We start from the raw sequence: 16,322 nt of genomic DNA, 5'->3' as shown, positions 1-16,322 counted from the left end.
GAGTCGCCCCACAAAGTTATTATGGGCCAGGATCTTCAGGGGAACCTCGTCAGCCCTTGGAAAGAAGTGAGGCACAAGAGCTCCTTAGATGGTAGGCCACTGCAGATGCGGGTTTCCAGGACAGACGCCAGAACCAAATCATGTTTTCAAACAATCAGTGGGCGAGAAATGGGGAGTAGGGACCGGTGGCAAAGGCACGGGTCACGATGGGTGATGGGCACACTCCTTAACTGTGGTGATGGTTTTTGTAAATAGACTTGTATTAAAAGCTCATCCAAGGGTATACTCTCAAATGGGCATACTGTAGAATTTAGCTCCGTTGGTAAAGAATCCACCTGCAATGCAGGAGACCCCAGTTCGATTCCTAGGTCAGGAAGATCCGCTGGAGAAGGGAAAGGCTACCCATTCCAGTATTCTGGCCTAGAGAATTCCACGGACCATATAGTCCATGGGGTCGCAAAGAGTTGGGCATGACTGAGCACTTCCACTTTCACAGAATTCTGTGTACCTTTGGGCTAGTGGCTCAGTTGGTAAAGAATCCACCTGCAATGCAGGAGGATCCGGTTTCAATCCCAGGGTCGGGAAGAGCCCTTGGAGAAGGGAATGGCAACCCACTTCAGTATGCTTGCCTGGAGAACCCCAAGAACAGAGGAGCCTGGCAGTCCATGGGACTGCCCAGAGTCGGACACGACTGTGCAACTTTCTTTCACAGAGTTCTATGCAGCTAATCAAGAACAAGGTGATCCTATGTACTGATGCACAGCAGTGGAAAGAACAGACTGCGAGACAGTATGTTCACAATGATCCTACGTGTGCTAAAACACATGCATATACATATGTGTGCGCATGCCTACGAGGGCACAGCACTGCCAGGATACACAGGCCCTTATTTACAAGGAGGAGGACTCATTTTTCAGCTTTTACCCTGTTGTACAATTTCTGTGTCCCCTGTTTGTCTGTGTTAAGAGTTGAGGAGGCGACAGTGCCCAGAGAAGCTAACGCCTTACGTTTTGGTGTCCTTGGCCTCCTTGTGCATAATCTCCAGGATCATCTTACAAGCAGAAGAGCAGCCCTCAGGGGTCGAGTGGACACTGATGGCCTTCTCGGCAGCACCTGCATTCTCCTTCCTGTGTACGTCGATCCTAACAAGCACATGGATGGTTAGCTGTCCCTGGTGAATCTCCTCAAAACAAAGTACAGGCCCGCTCTTCTTGGAACAAGGCCAAGTGTGGAACTGAGACAGGCAAGGAAAGGGCAGCCTGTTGCTATGGATTCTGTCTCAGTCAGGAGGCGGCAGCCGAGAACGATGGCATCTTTCATGGGAATCCAGGGCTGGGGATCAACAGCCCTCAGCTCTGAAGCTGCGTTTCCCCCTTGAAACAACTATAAAGGGATGGTACACTGTGTCAAATTAAAAGCAAACAATAAAAGGGTGCATTATGAATCAGAACACAAAATGACCTGTTCTGTTCCACAGATCAGCTATAAAGATTAGAGAAGAGCGGTGGCTATGTGCAATGGGAGAAGGTCAGAACTACGCCTCTCACTGAGGTCCCTGACTGGCCTGTCCTGCTGCCACCAATAACCAGTGTTGAGGTCACAGAGCACTAAGGAGGCTTTCTTCCCAAGACTAGCTTTGCTCCATGAGAAACTCTACAAAGAAACCCTTCTTACAACTATAGTGTGTGGCCCAGCCACTGCCACCAAATGGCACATCCCAGGCCTATTCTATCTCCCAACATTTCCTAAGAGGTAAAGTTGAGTTGAAACCCCTCCGTCTGTTTCCAGGAGGGGGCCTCGCCTCCTGGGCACCAACCACTGTTTTCTGGCCCCACCTCTACTTCCCCTGCAGCCAAGACTCACTTGGACTGGGTCTGTTTTGTGATGTTGCGGATGGTGGCACCCTCCTTGCCAATGATGGCGCCCACATATTGAGTGGGCACCAGGAGCCGTAGGGGGATGTCCACTTGCTGCTGTTTGGCTGGGGCCCCAGCTGCCACAGGGGAGCCCTGGCGGGGCTGACCCCGAGAGCCAAAGCCACCTCGGCGCCCGTTCTCAGGACCCTGTGTGATCTGCTCGTCAGGAATGTAAGAGACCTTCAAGGCATGATTCTCTAGCTGGTGGCCGTTCAGCTTCAAGATGGCTCTGAGGACAGAGAGAAAATCTACTGGTCACTCCAATCCATGCAAATCACACCAAATGCTCTCCAGGTATAAAGCACTCAGCTGGGTTACAACATGGAACATTCCAGAAGAAAGGGAGATGACCACCTGCCCACACTCCCACCTTCACCTTAGAGACACCCAGTCTAAATAAGACAAAAATAAGCTATTTCCATTGAATTTGGGGATTGGCTTGTTAATTTCAAGTTTCCAAGTAAACTCCATGGAAACAGAAGAAGTGGCTTGCAGAAGTTTAAGTCTATCTGGAATGTCTGCAAACCAGGACTAGTGAACACTGAAGGGAGGGGCCATGTGCCATCCATTCCCTGGGCTGGTTAGAAATGTTAACAAAGCAACAATATGCAGTAAGACGTAAGCAAGTGTGGACTTAAAACCAAGTTAAGGCCCATAGACTGGCCACAGGGACCTCCAGAAAATTCTGAGCCCAGTAGACACCTGAAAGAAAACTGAAGGTTTGAGAAAGTGGTACAGTTTTAAACTAGGTTGGAGGAAACAAATGGGATAGAGGCAACATGTTGAAGGAACGAGAAAGCCATCAAAAGCAAAATGTGGCAAAAGGCCTATAACAGAATATAAATGAAGACTATCAGTACCAATGGGGTGGGGCAGGGTGACTCAACCAAACGGCTAGGGAGCCAGAAATTGTGGATGTGAGGGGACTCAAGGTGATTCCGGAGATATGAATAAAATGTCTGCTTCTGCCACATCACAAATCTTTTAGGTCTCAGTTCCTTCTCATCACCACTAGATGGCACCATCAACACAGCAAAGGATCCTATGGTCCGCAATCGGAGACCTATCAAAAACCAGGATCTTCTAAAAAGGATTTCCCACCTCCTCTGGGGAAGTCTTTGGGTCTTCAAAGTTTATCCTATCAACCCCAGGGAGGTTTCTGAACCTCTGAGATTCCTGAACCAAATGACAAGAGTCTGGCACTGGGTGCAACAAAATGAGAGGGCAGGCGGGGCCGGTGCCCACTCTTGTCAAAGCAGGGGCACCTGGCTCCCAACCTCCACAGAGACCCTCCCTATCCCACTTCAGGGTCCACTCACTGCCTGGTCTGTTCCCGGTTGGAATAGGTGACATTGACTACTGCCGTCTCACTCTCCGTGTTCACTGGGGGAGCAAAAAGAGAGATCAGGGTTAGAGCAGTGAGTCCTGGAGATGGCACCAATGATGTTCTTAAAAGGCTCATCTCTGAGGGCCATGCAGTCAAGAAGGAAACACTTGAATGACAAAGCAGAGCATTTCCTCTACAGGCCCCTTTCATCACAACTCCTGGAAAATTCAAATTAGCCTATCATTTTCCTTTAACTTTAATGTCTTCCTTCGATTTCCCTGCCAGCCCTCAAGAGAGCCAGGCATACACACGGATGTGCAGTCAACATATCAGCAGTTATGCAGCAGAGAGCACTCACATACACATATACCCCAATCTGGAAATAAATGTATTCTTAGAAACAAATTTATACTAGTTAAAAATCACACACTGAGTGAGATTACACAAAGAAAAGGTCTGTAAGGACATCCCCGAAGAGATTTGAGAAAACACCTAAATCCATTTTAGAGTACCCTCAAGTATTCACTGATCAAATAAAAGTGTATCATTCACCTAGCTGAATAAGTTTACAAGAGTCTGCCATGGAGTCTGGAGGGGCAGGATTTGGGAATGGACTTGGGTTGGATGTTCCATGTGATCTGGCCACATAGTCTTCCCCCATTTTGAATTAATAAAATTAACCTATGCTTTATGTATCACTGTCTTGTGATTTTGGGTCCCCTAGACCTGCTCAAGAAAGCAGGGCTCTTTCTTAGGCTCAAAAATCACTGCAGATGGTGACTGCAGCCATGAAATTCAAAGATGCTTGCCCCTTGGAAAAAAAGCTATGACCAACCTAGACAGCATATTAAAAAGGAGAGACATTACTTTGCTGACAAAGGTCCATCTAGTCAAAGCTATGGTTTTTCCAGTAGTCATGTATGGATGTGAGAGGTGGACCATAAAGAAAGCTGAGCACCAAAGAATTGATGCTTTTGAACTGTGGTGTTGGAGAAGACTCTTGAGAGTCCCTTGGACTGCAAGGAGATCAAACCAGTCCATTCTAAAGGAAATCAGTTCTAAATATTCATTGGAAGGACTGATGCTGAAGCTGAAGCTCCAATACTTGGCCCACCTGATATGAAAAACTGACTCACTGGAAAAGACCCTGATGCTGGGAAAGATTGAAGGCAGAGGAGAAGGGGACGATAGAGGATGAGATGGTTGGATGGCATCACCGACTCAAAATGAGTTTGAGGAAGCTCAGGGAGTTGGTGATGGACAGGGAAGCCTGGCATACTGCAGGCCACGGGTTCGCAAAGAGTCGGACACAACTGAGCGAATGAACTGAATTGAGACTGCTCAGCCCTGGCGTGGGGGACTTGGACCAAAAAAAAAAAACAAATCCACCCCTCCCCCTACAATACCAATGGCACTTATCACCACAAAACTGCAGTGCAGACCACTCTTGGCCCCTCTGGCCTGTCAGTAGAGCTCTCCCAACTCAGTGGAGAGGAAGATTCTGCAAGAATCTTCTAGCAGTTAAGTGGAAATACAGGAGTGAATCAAACAAAACCTCTGCTCTCACGGAGGTTAAACATACTAGTAAGAAGAGAAAGCAAAAAATATAATAAGCAAAGACTGTGAAAAGATGGTATGATAATAGACTATTACTCAACCATAAAAAAAAAAAATTAAATCTTGCCATTTTCAGAGATGTGGATGGACCAAGAGCATATTGCTGCTACTGCTGCTGCTAAGTCGCTTCAGTCGTGTCCGACTCTGTGCGACCCCACAGACGGCAGCCCACCAGGCTCCCCCGTCCCTGGGATTCTCCAGGCAAGAACACTGGAGTGGGTTGCCAGCATATTACACTTAGTGAAATGTCAAAGGAAGACAAATACTGTGTGATATCAGCCATATGGGAAATCTAAAAAATACAGATGAATATATACGCAAAACAGAAACACAGATACAGAAGACAAACTAGTGATTACTAAAAAAGGCGGGGGTGGGGGGCATCAAGGGTACGGGGGTATGGACCGACAGATACAAACTACTATGTATAAAGTAAAATGACAGGAATTCCCTGGCAAGCCTGAGGTTGGGACCCAGCGGTTTCACTGCCAAGGTTGGATCTCTGGTCAGGGAACTAAGATCCCACAAGCCAATAAATAAATAAGTAAACAAAACAGTCAAAGGATAAAAATAAATTGCACAGCACAGGGAGTTACAGACATTATCTTGTAATGACATTCAATGGAGTATAATGTTGAAAAATGCTGAATCACTATGGTGTGTAACTGAAACTAATATATTATAAATCAACCATACTTCAATTAAAAAAAAAATTCATGTTCTCCCTGCAAAAAAGTAGAAGGGGTTGAGTGCTATGGAGAAATACAAAGCACGGAAAAGGAGGTGGTGGTCAGGGGTATAATTTCACGTAGGGTGGACAGAAAGGGCATTGCTTAGTAAGCGGCGTTTGAGCAGACGAAGAGTTTATTGTTACAAAAGCAAACATTTGCCATTCTGTTTTCTCCAGGGAGCAGGCATCGCCCCCAGATTCCGTGTGTTATGGTTCTCTGGTGAGCCTCTGAACTAGCAGTGACCCCTGCTGGGCACCCCTAGTGAAGCTCTCCAACGTACTCCCAAGCCACTGCTGTCTGTCCAGGAGTAACTGAGTCATCAGTCTAAGATGTAAGCAGGACTGGACAATGGTTATCAGGGACTGAGCAATGGTTATCAGTGCTTCCAATTATGTCCTGGTGCTTATAGTAAAAGCAAGCTCCAGGGTCAGGGCAGAAGAGAACCTGTTCGACTGATTCAGCACCTCAGATTCTTGTGCAGGCGAGTATTTTAATCATTTGTAATGATTTACAGCTTGCCTATTTAGAATTTGGAGATGAATATTTTGTCTTGTCTAGGTTTCTTAAAGATCTGCAAACTCAAACCATTTTGTCTGCCTAATGACCAAGCTCTACTTTATGTCCAGCCCAAAACACTTCAAATTTTTATTCATTCATTCATTCACTTTTGGCTGAGCCGGGTCTTCATTGCTACACATGGGCTTTTTTCTAGTTGCATCGAGCAGGGACTACTCTCCATTACCATAGGTGGGCTTCTCATTGCTATGGCTCCTCTTGTTGCAGAGCGTGGGCCAGAGGCACAAGGGCTTCAGTAGTTGCAGCTCAAGGGCTCTAGACAGCCAGCTTCAGGAGCTGTGGCACCCAGGGCTCTGATGCACCATGCCCCATGGCATGTGGAATCTTCCCTCTTCCCAGATCAGATGAAACCCATACTCCCTGCATTGGCAGGTGGACTCTTAACCACTGGACCACCAAGCAAGTCCTCCAAATTTTATTTTAGCTCATTTCCTCTGAAAATAATTTATAATCTTAAGCAATTTGAGAAGAACTTAAGAAGTTTTTGGAGAAACTTCAAAAATCATAGCAAACTTTTCATGATCTAGAATTCTTTTTTATTATTTCTCCTTCTGCAAGGAGATCCAACCAGTCCATCCTAAAGGTAATCAGTCCTGGGTGTTCACTGGAAGGACTGATGTTGAAGCTGAAACTCCAATATTTTGGCCACCTGCTGTGAAGAGCTGACTCATTTGAAAAGACCCTGATGTTGGGAAAGATTGAAGGCAGGAGAAGAAGGGGATGACAGAGGATGAGATGGTGGGATGGCATCACCAACTCAATGGACATAAGTTTGGATAAACTCCAGGAGTTGGTGATGGACAGGGAAGCCTGGCATGCTACGGTTCATGGGGTAGCAAAGAGTTAGACATGACTGAGCGACTGAACTGAACTGTGGGCCTACTATTTTTTTTTTTTTGGCTGCGCCAGGTCCTAGCTGTGGCATGTGGGATCTAGTTCTCTGACTAGGGATTGAACCCAAGCCCCCTGCATTGCGAGACGGAATCTTAGCCACTGGACCACCAGGGAAGTTCCCGTGGGCCCAGTCTTGAGAAAGATTTTGCCTGCCCATCAATATGTGCAAAAGTGATTCTCTGCCTTTTTTTTTTTAATTAACCAAAGACACGTAGCTGATAATCAGTTTCTACCCTCTCTGCCCACCGCCCCAAAAAAAGACAACCTGTTGATTATTTCAGACAAAAACCAAGAGTTACGAAGCTTTTAAAATAAAAGGGCTACAGATTTACTTAGCTTGCACGCACAGCTTCCATTCTTAACCTATTTCTAAAATCCAGGGAACCTCTGTTTCTACCTTGGCTGGCCCATGGAGACTCCATGCTGGGAATGAGTGATTTGCTGATTCTCTTTTTAACCAGAGGAGAAGCCAGTTCCAGAGAAGTAGCAGAGCCAGAGCTGGGACACTCCACTCTACCTCCCTCCACGGTACCCTCTGGGCTGTCTTTGGTGTTCCAGAGACATGTGGCACCAGAAAAGGAAGCAGAGCAGATTTCCGCCCTTCCGCCCCACAACTCCTCCAACCCCCATCTACCCCTACCCCACTACCGCCGCCTCTATCCACTCTTACCTTGCTCGCAGTTCTCCACTGTACCATACTGAGCCAGCAAGCTGTCCAGTACCTGAGAGCAGGGGAAGGGAGCACGGCTAACCTGAGTACCCCAGGAACTCACCAAGTCATCACTGGGCACACCCCTCACCCCAAAGCACTGGGAAACCCTTTGGTGGGGACTCAACATGTTACCTGCTTGGGTTGCCCTTTCTTAGGTACTAATGCTGGTGGTAAGCCATCAGAATTTCTTCACAGAATGTGCTCAAAAAGCGGGTGTGGAACTTAAGGTCCTTTTTGGAAGCAGACCTGTAGCACCTGGTCTCCAGCCGGTCCTCTGTCATCATTAAGCTTGGGGTTCAGGGAACACCCTTCCCACCTCCCTGATGCCTCTCACCAGAGGGAATGCCCAAGAACTCATGCTGCAAGTCTTAGGCTGAGGATGCAATCCAACTGTCCACCCCGCCACCCCCTCCCTCAGAATCTCTGGCCTAGCACAAAGCCCGCAGGACACCTCCCAGTCATCTCTGCCACCTCAGGCTAACCAAGACTTCCCTCCCAGTCTCCATGACCCCACTAACAATTTCCCCTAATCACTTACTTCCCATCGAAGCTGGGGTGGAATATTTCGGATCTGTATTTTTCGACTCCTGAAATTAGAGAGAAAACATCAGTGACAGCTCTGGATACTTTAGGGGCCTGTGACCTTGCAGGTTTTAGTCCTCATTCCAGTCTATCTTCCTACCTTCTACTCAACACCAAAGCCTTAAGAGTCTAAGAATGATAACCTTTGGGAATGGAAAGCTGGCCTCTTTTTAGAGAGCGAAATACAGTGCGACCACAGATAGGAAAGCCAAAACCAGGTGCCCTAAGCACTAGGATAACATAATCCCCCCAGTCATACCTGCTTTGTTCATCTCTCCCAGGTTCCTCACTCATTATATCTTACTCAGTAACCATCCATTACCACCCACCATGTCTCAGACTCTAGGAATACAGAGCTAGCTATGCGAATTATTGTATGAATCATTCACCTGATACCTTTCTAGTCGGTGTCTACTTCATGCTGGATGACTTTGTTCTACATGCTGGGGACACAACTGATAGACAGAACAAAGTGCCTGGCCTCAAGCTGCTCACAATTATTAGGGGAAACATATACGCAAACAAATTGCAGCAGGATAGCTGGCAGTAGCTAAGCTCTTTCTTTGATACAGATTTAAACTTGCGCTCCACTTAGCACTGATCTTTAAAAGGTTATTTAACTCGAGGCTCAGTTTTCTCCTTTGTAAAACAGGGATAATACCTATTCACAGGGAGGTATAAAGTGATGTTAGATAATATTATCAAGAGCTTAGCAAAGGGTTTGGAGTAAGCATCGTACTTAAAATGTAATAATAGACACACGTGTGAATACTAAGGTGGAGTGATTAACACACACAATCCAGCATCATAATCACCCCCTTCCCTCCTCCCAGTTTATTATAGTTCCTCCTTCCCATCTTGCCTCTTAAAAATGTAATTTTCCCTGAGGAAGGCTTTCAGGTTCAAGGTTGATGCCCAGGGCAATTAATTGCTCACCACCCAAATCAATGCCCTAATCCCTGGGCTTAAAACATTTCAATTGACTTGATCTGCATTGGTCAATTGTCACTTGTCTTTGTGTATCCTTGATTACAAAACTCTGTTTCAGGACATGGTCCAACGAAATTCCAGTGGCACGAGGGAAAAATGAGAGCAGGGAGCAAGAAAGTCCGGTTCTAGCCCCTCAACTGCCCCCGACTGGCTGTCCTGACTAAGCCACTCAAGTTTTAGGCCCTGTGTTCCTGGCTGACATGCAACAGGGCCCAGTCAGTTCTTGCCAAGTTGGGGGAAATCATGCTCAAAACACACAAGAGTGGGACTTCCCAGGTGGTCCAGACTCCACGCTTCCAATGCAAGGGGCATGGGTTCCACCCCTGGTGGGGGAACTAAGATCCCACATGCCATGTGGCGTGGACAAGAAAATATAAAAAACAAAACCCTACACACACATGAGGGCAAGGGAAGGGATGCTAAACTCTAACTGTAAATGTTTTGATCTTGGCTCTCTGCCCTCGGCCAGCTCACTCATTTCACCCGTGACCAAGTCTTTAGATGTAGAACGGAAACAGAAGGGTCTTTAAGACCCCTTCTAGCTCTGCAGTTTTGAGGATAGAGAGTCTTTATCAATGACATACACTAACGAAATCTCTTCTGGGGTTGAAACAGCTTAAGGGAAATGTGCCATAATGGTTCTTTACTTTGGTTTGGTTCATGAACCTGATCTAAGGAGGTTAGATCATAGCCGGACAAAAGAACAAGCATCAGAAACAAGCCCACTTCCAGGGCCTCGAGTCCCACACCAGGCCAGCTTCTTGGGATCCAATTCAATGGCCAAGAGTGAGCTTCACAGTATCTGCATCACATGCCCTATGGGATTTCCCATAAACAACTCATTTTGTGATGAAATGGGCAAAGAAAACGCAGGAGCTCTCACAGGAGGAAAGTCAAATTCCTGGCGAACTGAAGAGGTGATTTATACCATTAGAAGACTGAGAACACTGATCTACCTTAATGCTAGTGACAGGGGTCCCCCAAGCTGAGTGAGGACCTCTCTCAAGCAAATGCTTCTGGAAGGACCAAAGGGGATGGGCGGCTGCCAGCCTGGAGTTCAAACCAGTAAGGGCTTAAAGCAGCCCCCTACGGAAGTTTAGTTTTAAGAGCACACTTTCAGGATGGTCCCTTACTATAATCTCAGGTCAAGGGTCAAAAATACCCTCTTCAAAAAAAAAAAAAATACCCTCTTCTTACTCAAACTCCCTCTTTTAGGGGCTTTCTTTTCAGGGTAGGGAAGAGTTGGGAGGGGATGGGAAGGTGAAATCAAATCTCAGTTTGGGATGTTAATCCATATCCTGAAAGCAATGGCAGTCTGGAATGTCTGGAATGTTTCAGGACAAGGAGGGGGAAGGAGGGCAGGGATACCCAACCAATGAAAGAAAAGACATCCTGCAGCCCTCCCCCACCCCCAAAAGGCATGGCTCACCCACCTCTCCAGGGCACACACACCCAATCCTGGGAACCCACACAAGGCCACTTCAGGCCTCCAAACCTGGCCAGCAAGGCAAACCCTGACAAAAACAGAGACCAAGAGCTTTTGTCTTTTAAGCCCTTGGCCTGGTTTGTATTAAGTATGGTGCTACCTAATTTCTTTCAGGCCCAAGGCACATGGGGCCATGTTGAGAACTGGACCAGGAACCCATGGCTAACTCATTAGCCATGTAGGGTGCTAATAACGCCTGTAGGGTGCTACAGGCATTTCCGGTTGCCCAGTACAAGCTGGGCCAGGGCAGGGTGCTGAGGGCTTGGAGGATCAGGATGGAAGTTAAGAAGCCCTGACTTCTTTACTCAGTACCTCAGTTTCCTCCTGTGGGAACGGATAGGGCTTTTGTGAGGACTTGGAACAGGCAGGAGGCCTGCTAAGTCATGGCCCCGTCCAGGTGCTCTGCCCCAGCCCCAATTCGAGTCCCCAGGACACTAGCATGGGAAGAGGCTACAAGTCTGACAAGGATGGCTACCTGTGATAGTAAAACAGTTAGGCTTCTGCACTGATGGGGAAATAGCGGGAAATATCACAGCCCACACCCCCACCTCCTGTGACAACCAAAGGGCCCCAATCCAGCATTTGACTGATAGACAGGCTTCCACTAGCTCAGAATGGAGCTTCTGCACTACAGGCAACGGGGCACTGCACACTGAGCAGGACCCTGAACTCCAATACCGACTGTTCAGAAAAGCAAAAGGACTCCCCAAGGTTCAGGAGCCACCACCCGTCCTGGAGCTGATAAACTTGTGAAGTGAAAGAGTGACGCCTCCAGGCCCTGGCAATGAAGGCAATGGGTGCACGAGTCAAATTATTTCCCTGGATGCCAACACCCTGAGGCCTCTGACCCTCTCTGCGTGCCCTAACCAGCAGGGCCCTGGGGCAGCTCCCCAGACACAGAGTCATAGGGGGTGCTCCTTTCTGATGTGGTTGGGGGCAAGCAGGGGACACCAGGGCCATAGGGACCAAGTGACCTCCTTCGAGCCCAGGGGAGATTCCAGGAGAGACCAGAGGGAAAGCATCTGAGCAACCGCTAAGGAGATAGTAGGAAAACAAGAGATTCAGGAAGAACAGGAGCTGGGCACCTGGAAGTATGACTGGAAGCCCCCGCCTCCCCCCCCCCCCGCCCCCGGGGCAGGGAGCTCTGGCCCTATTAACCTTTTTAAAGACATGTCATTGACCTTGAATGGGAAGGAAAACAGTTCATTAAGGAAGACATGAACATTTCAGGAGTGCTTACCAGTTGCCAGGTGCAGATTCTACACCTCCAAGAAGCCTCCCACTATCCATGCCCATGGTAACTGTGGCTCCACTTTACACACTGAGGCCCTGAGATTGAGGGGTTGAGTATCTGCCAAGTCAGATACCCAGAGTCAGAGTCAGTACTGAAACACAGAGGCTGTCTGGTTCCAGGCTCTTCGAGGCTCGTCCCCTTGTGCTGCCTTTCTGATGACAGAAAGGAAACAAAAGTCTTTGCCAAAATACAGGAAAGGTTTGGCTTGAGGACAGATTTAAAACACTCATAGAGTTCAAGCATCAGAGTGAAGAGCAGACATGCTGAGTGGGTACTGCTCTCCAGGAGTCAAAACGCCCCACCTGTAACTTCTGGAGAATCTGACTTAATCCTAGTTCTCTGAAGAGATGAAAGCCTTGATTTGATTCTGATAGGAGGCTCTGGGGGTTGGGGCCCCAAGCCTGAACAGTTTTCCAAAACCTACTATTGCCTCTCTCCCCACAACTGGCTTGCTCCACCTAGATGTAAAGGGAGTCTTCCCACTAGGGGAAGATGAGGTCACTAAAAGTGATTCTATGGTTTTTGAACACTGACTAGATATTTGATAATATTAGAACAGGCTTTGGTAACCAAATGTTTGTTTTCGGTATCTGTGAGTCTTATTTGTTTTGTATACAGGTTCATTTGTACCATTTTTGAAAAAATTAGATTCTTAAAAAGTCAGGGAATCCCTGGCAGTCCAGTGCTTAGAGGGTTTGCAGGTGGCAAAGTGGAAAAGGTTCCGCCTGCCAATGCAGGAGATGCAAGAGACATGGGTTCAATCTCTGGGTGGGGAAGATCCCCTGAGGTAGGAAATAGCAACCGACTCCAGTGTTCTTGCCTGGAAAATCCCATGGACAGAGGAGCCTGGAGGGCTACAGCCCATGCGGTGGGAAAGAGTCAGACACAACTGAGAGAGACAGCACGTGGGCACGCACACCAGCAGTTAGGACTCTGAGCAGCTCTCACCGTCAGAGGTCAAGAGTTCAATCCCTGGTAAGCTAAGATTCCACAAGCCTCAAGGCATGGCCAAAAAGATAAAATATTGATTTTTAGAAATACATACTGAAATAGTTACAGATAAAATGTCATGTCTAGGTTTACTTTAAAGTAACCAGGGGGAAAATTAATACAGATCAAATATGATTTGGTAATTTTTGGTGATGGGTACATGGGGGAATTATTTAATTATCCTTTCTACTTTCAAAATACTTTTTTCCATAACAAAAACTTTTTAAAAAAGATAATTCTAGCTCACCCAATTTTAATGTCATCACAGATTCAAAATTAATGAGTCTAAGCCAATGAAGTTTTCTTATTTTATTTTTATTAGCAAGAATCCAGGCCCTGGTGAGGAGCCTCATGGGGGCAGGGAGGACGGGTCTGAGGTCCAGTGGAGAGACAAGCAGATGCACAGACAGAACACTTTCAGAAGGGGGTCTCCCCAGACGACAGAATGCACACCTGGACAGAACACACCCTGAGAAGTTTTTAGGTCTTCTGGAGGACAGCTAAAAACTGCCTGCCCCAAGAAGTGTTCTTTTTCTAACTCCTGCAGACAAACCGCCTCCTTCCTCCTTCCACCCCCATGTCCAGAGGGTAGGATGCGACCTTCAATTATGCTAGCGACCTCATCTTCCCCTAGTGGGAAGACTCCCTTTACATCTAGGTGGAGCAAGCCAGCTGTGGGGAGAGAGGCAATAGTAGGTTTTGGAAAACTGTTCAGGCTTGGGGCCCCAACCCCCAGAGCCCCCTATCAGAATCAAATCAAGGCTTTCATCTCTCCAGAGAACTAGGATTAAGTCAGATTCTCCAGATTAGACCCTCATCTCCACCTCTCCCCAAGGTCATGGTTCTCTGACTAACAGGCTGCATGCCCTTGAGCAAGTCAGGCCTTCAACTCTCCAGACCTCAGTTTCTGACATCACAGAAACAAGGATTAGGATTAGCCCATTTTACTGGATCTTGTGTTCCCAGATAGAGATCAACCCTGTCCACCTATAGTAATACGCTTTCTTTCTTTTTTTTAATGTATTTGGCTGTGCCAAATATTTATTTAGTTGTGGCATGCAGGATCTCCACTGTGGCATCTTTGCTGTGGAATGCGGGATCTTAGTTCCCTGATCAGGTATCAAACCACTCTACATTGGGAGCATGGAGTTCTAACCACTGGATCACTAATTTTAAAAGTTCCTACACCTTTTTAATTTAATTAGAGTGATTTTTTTGTGTCTTAATGGTCTAAATAAGTGGTTGTGAACCGATTTTTCCCCTGGAGATTCCCATTAGGAAATATGATAAAAGCTAAGAACACTCTTCACCAGAAAGATGCAAACATTCTGCACACAATTTAAAGATTTCATGGGTTAATGAAAGCTTTGGAATCCATCCATAGCCCAAAGTTAAGACACTCTCTCACACATCCACACTTAACTTCATCCCCAGTGATACCCAAATTCACTCCAGCCTCCAGGCATCTCCTCGAAAATGTGGGAAGAAACAAGCCCAGGGCAATTAGAAAACTAAGCTTGCCTGGTGATGGGGTTGGGGTTATTACCTGGCTATTTTAAAAGAGTGAGCAACTAATTAAGATTTTTCAAACTTGCAATAACACCATGTTCTTTTCATTCTAATCAGCAGTCAAGGTCATTACCATTTTCTTAAGGTTTCTGGTGTCCAGCTGCTGGAGTCATTCACTCCAGACTTTCTTGGCACCTGCTATGCATTGAACCTGTGTTATCCACACTGCAGTAGCCATTAGTCTAGTCATACGTGGTTACTGAGCACTTCAAATTAGCAATTGAATTTTTTCTTTAAAATAAAAGTTCTATATAATTTAACTTTTTCTTCTCTAAATTTTATGAACTCTAAATACAGATGAAATGCGTCCAATGAAAATTTATCATATGAATTAGAACAGGCTCTAACAGTAAAATAAAATACACATTGGGTTCCTAAGACTTCATGCTCATCATGATCAGTTATTCAGTTATGTCCGACTCTTTCTGAACCTGCAACCCAGCACGCTCCTCCGTCCATGGGATTTCCCAGGCAAAGAATACTGGAGTGGGTTGCCATTTCCTTCTCCAGGGGATATTCCTGACCCAGGGACCAAACCTGGGTCTCGTGCATTACAGGCGGATTCTTTACTGCCAAGCCACCAGGGAAGGTAGTATCCCCCAAAATTAATAATAATAATAACAAAGTAGTAAAAGTATGCTTTTACAGATTGCATGCTGACAATAATCTTTGAATAAATTTTTAAAATAATTTGCTGAGTTAAACTTCTACATTAATTTCACTTTTTTTGAACTTCCCTGGTGGTCCAGCGGTTAAGAAGCCACCTGCCAACGCAGGGGACATGAGTTCGATCCCTGTCCAGGAAGATTCCTCATACCTCAGAGCAACTAAGCCCGTGACCACAACTAGTGAGGCCATGTTACGCACAAGAGAAGCCACCGAAACGAGGAAGCCCTCGAACAGTGAAGACCCAGCACAGCCAAAATTAAATTTTTTCCACTTTTTCTCAATGTGGCTATTAGAAAATTCACACTTAGAGATGTGCCTTGCCTCACGTTTCTATTGGACAGTGAAGGCACTGTGCTGCAGTAGAGCATGGAGGGATGAGGAAGCTAGGCAAGCTCCTGCTTTGCGTTTACAGTCCAGCAGGACACCCTAGCTTGGTTAGGGATGGGAGAAGGGAACAGACAAGGCTGACTGCATTGAGGGGGTGGGCTGGGCAGAGTAACCCTTCAGAAGTGGGTGATACTGTCGACTCCTCAACAAGAGAGTCCCATGCAGCTGACACCAGAGAAGAGGCACTGCCCCCCTCCCAAAGCTGGCTCCCATCCCAGTTGCTTTGCCCAACTGAAAAATCACACATAAAAGATGTCCTAATGTGCCAACCTCTGCCCTTTCCATAAGATCACTATTGACCCAGTCCTTCCTCCCGACCCTGCCTCCTTACCCCTGTAGAGTGGAGAGGTGGAGAAAAAAATAATCGTGGAGGAAAGCTTCTGAAGGGGGCGGACCTGGCACGCTCCAAGCATGGCAGTAGCTGAGAAAGGGGGCGGGGCTGGGGAGGGGAGGAGAAGCTGGCCCAATGCCCAGGGCTCTGTGCCAGGCTGATCCAGAGGTAGGGCAGCCAGACAGGCAGGCAGCCGGGGGGGTTGACGGGCCGGGGAGGGGCTGGGAAGGGAAACACGGACCCGCTGGGAA

General features: G+C 47.0%; 1 protein-coding gene across 1 annotated transcript in view; it reads right to left on the bottom strand.

Annotated features, from left to right (window-relative positions):
- The window catches only part of IGF2BP1 (insulin-like growth factor 2 mRNA binding protein 1), a 42,886-nt gene that overhangs the window by 7,987 nt on the left and 18,577 nt on the right, over nucleotides 1-16,322 (bottom strand). The window contains exons 7-14 of the mRNA XM_010843151.1: nucleotides 8,312-8,360; nucleotides 7,732-7,783; nucleotides 5,121-5,125; nucleotides 3,687-3,699; nucleotides 3,236-3,299; nucleotides 1,864-2,145; nucleotides 1,008-1,142; nucleotides 6-55 (exon numbers count right to left, since the gene is read on the bottom strand). Coding sequence (XP_010841453.1) covers nucleotides 6-55; nucleotides 1,008-1,142; nucleotides 1,864-2,145; nucleotides 3,236-3,299; nucleotides 3,687-3,699; nucleotides 5,121-5,125; nucleotides 7,732-7,783; nucleotides 8,312-8,360 — 650 coding nt within the window. The remainder of the gene's footprint in view (nucleotides 1-5; nucleotides 56-1,007; nucleotides 1,143-1,863; nucleotides 2,146-3,235; nucleotides 3,300-3,686; nucleotides 3,700-5,120; nucleotides 5,126-7,731; nucleotides 7,784-8,311; nucleotides 8,361-16,322) is intronic.

The sequence above is a fragment of the Bison bison genome, unplaced genomic scaffold (genome assembly GCF_000754665.1).
Source record: "Bison bison bison isolate TAMUID 2011002044 unplaced genomic scaffold, Bison_UMD1.0 scf7180017864180, whole genome shotgun sequence".
In the NCBI taxonomy this organism is placed as follows: domain Eukaryota; kingdom Metazoa; phylum Chordata; class Mammalia; order Artiodactyla; family Bovidae; genus Bison; species Bison bison.
The sequence above is the reverse complement of the archived record's forward strand: the minus strand, read 5'-3'. Positions and strand labels throughout refer to the sequence as shown.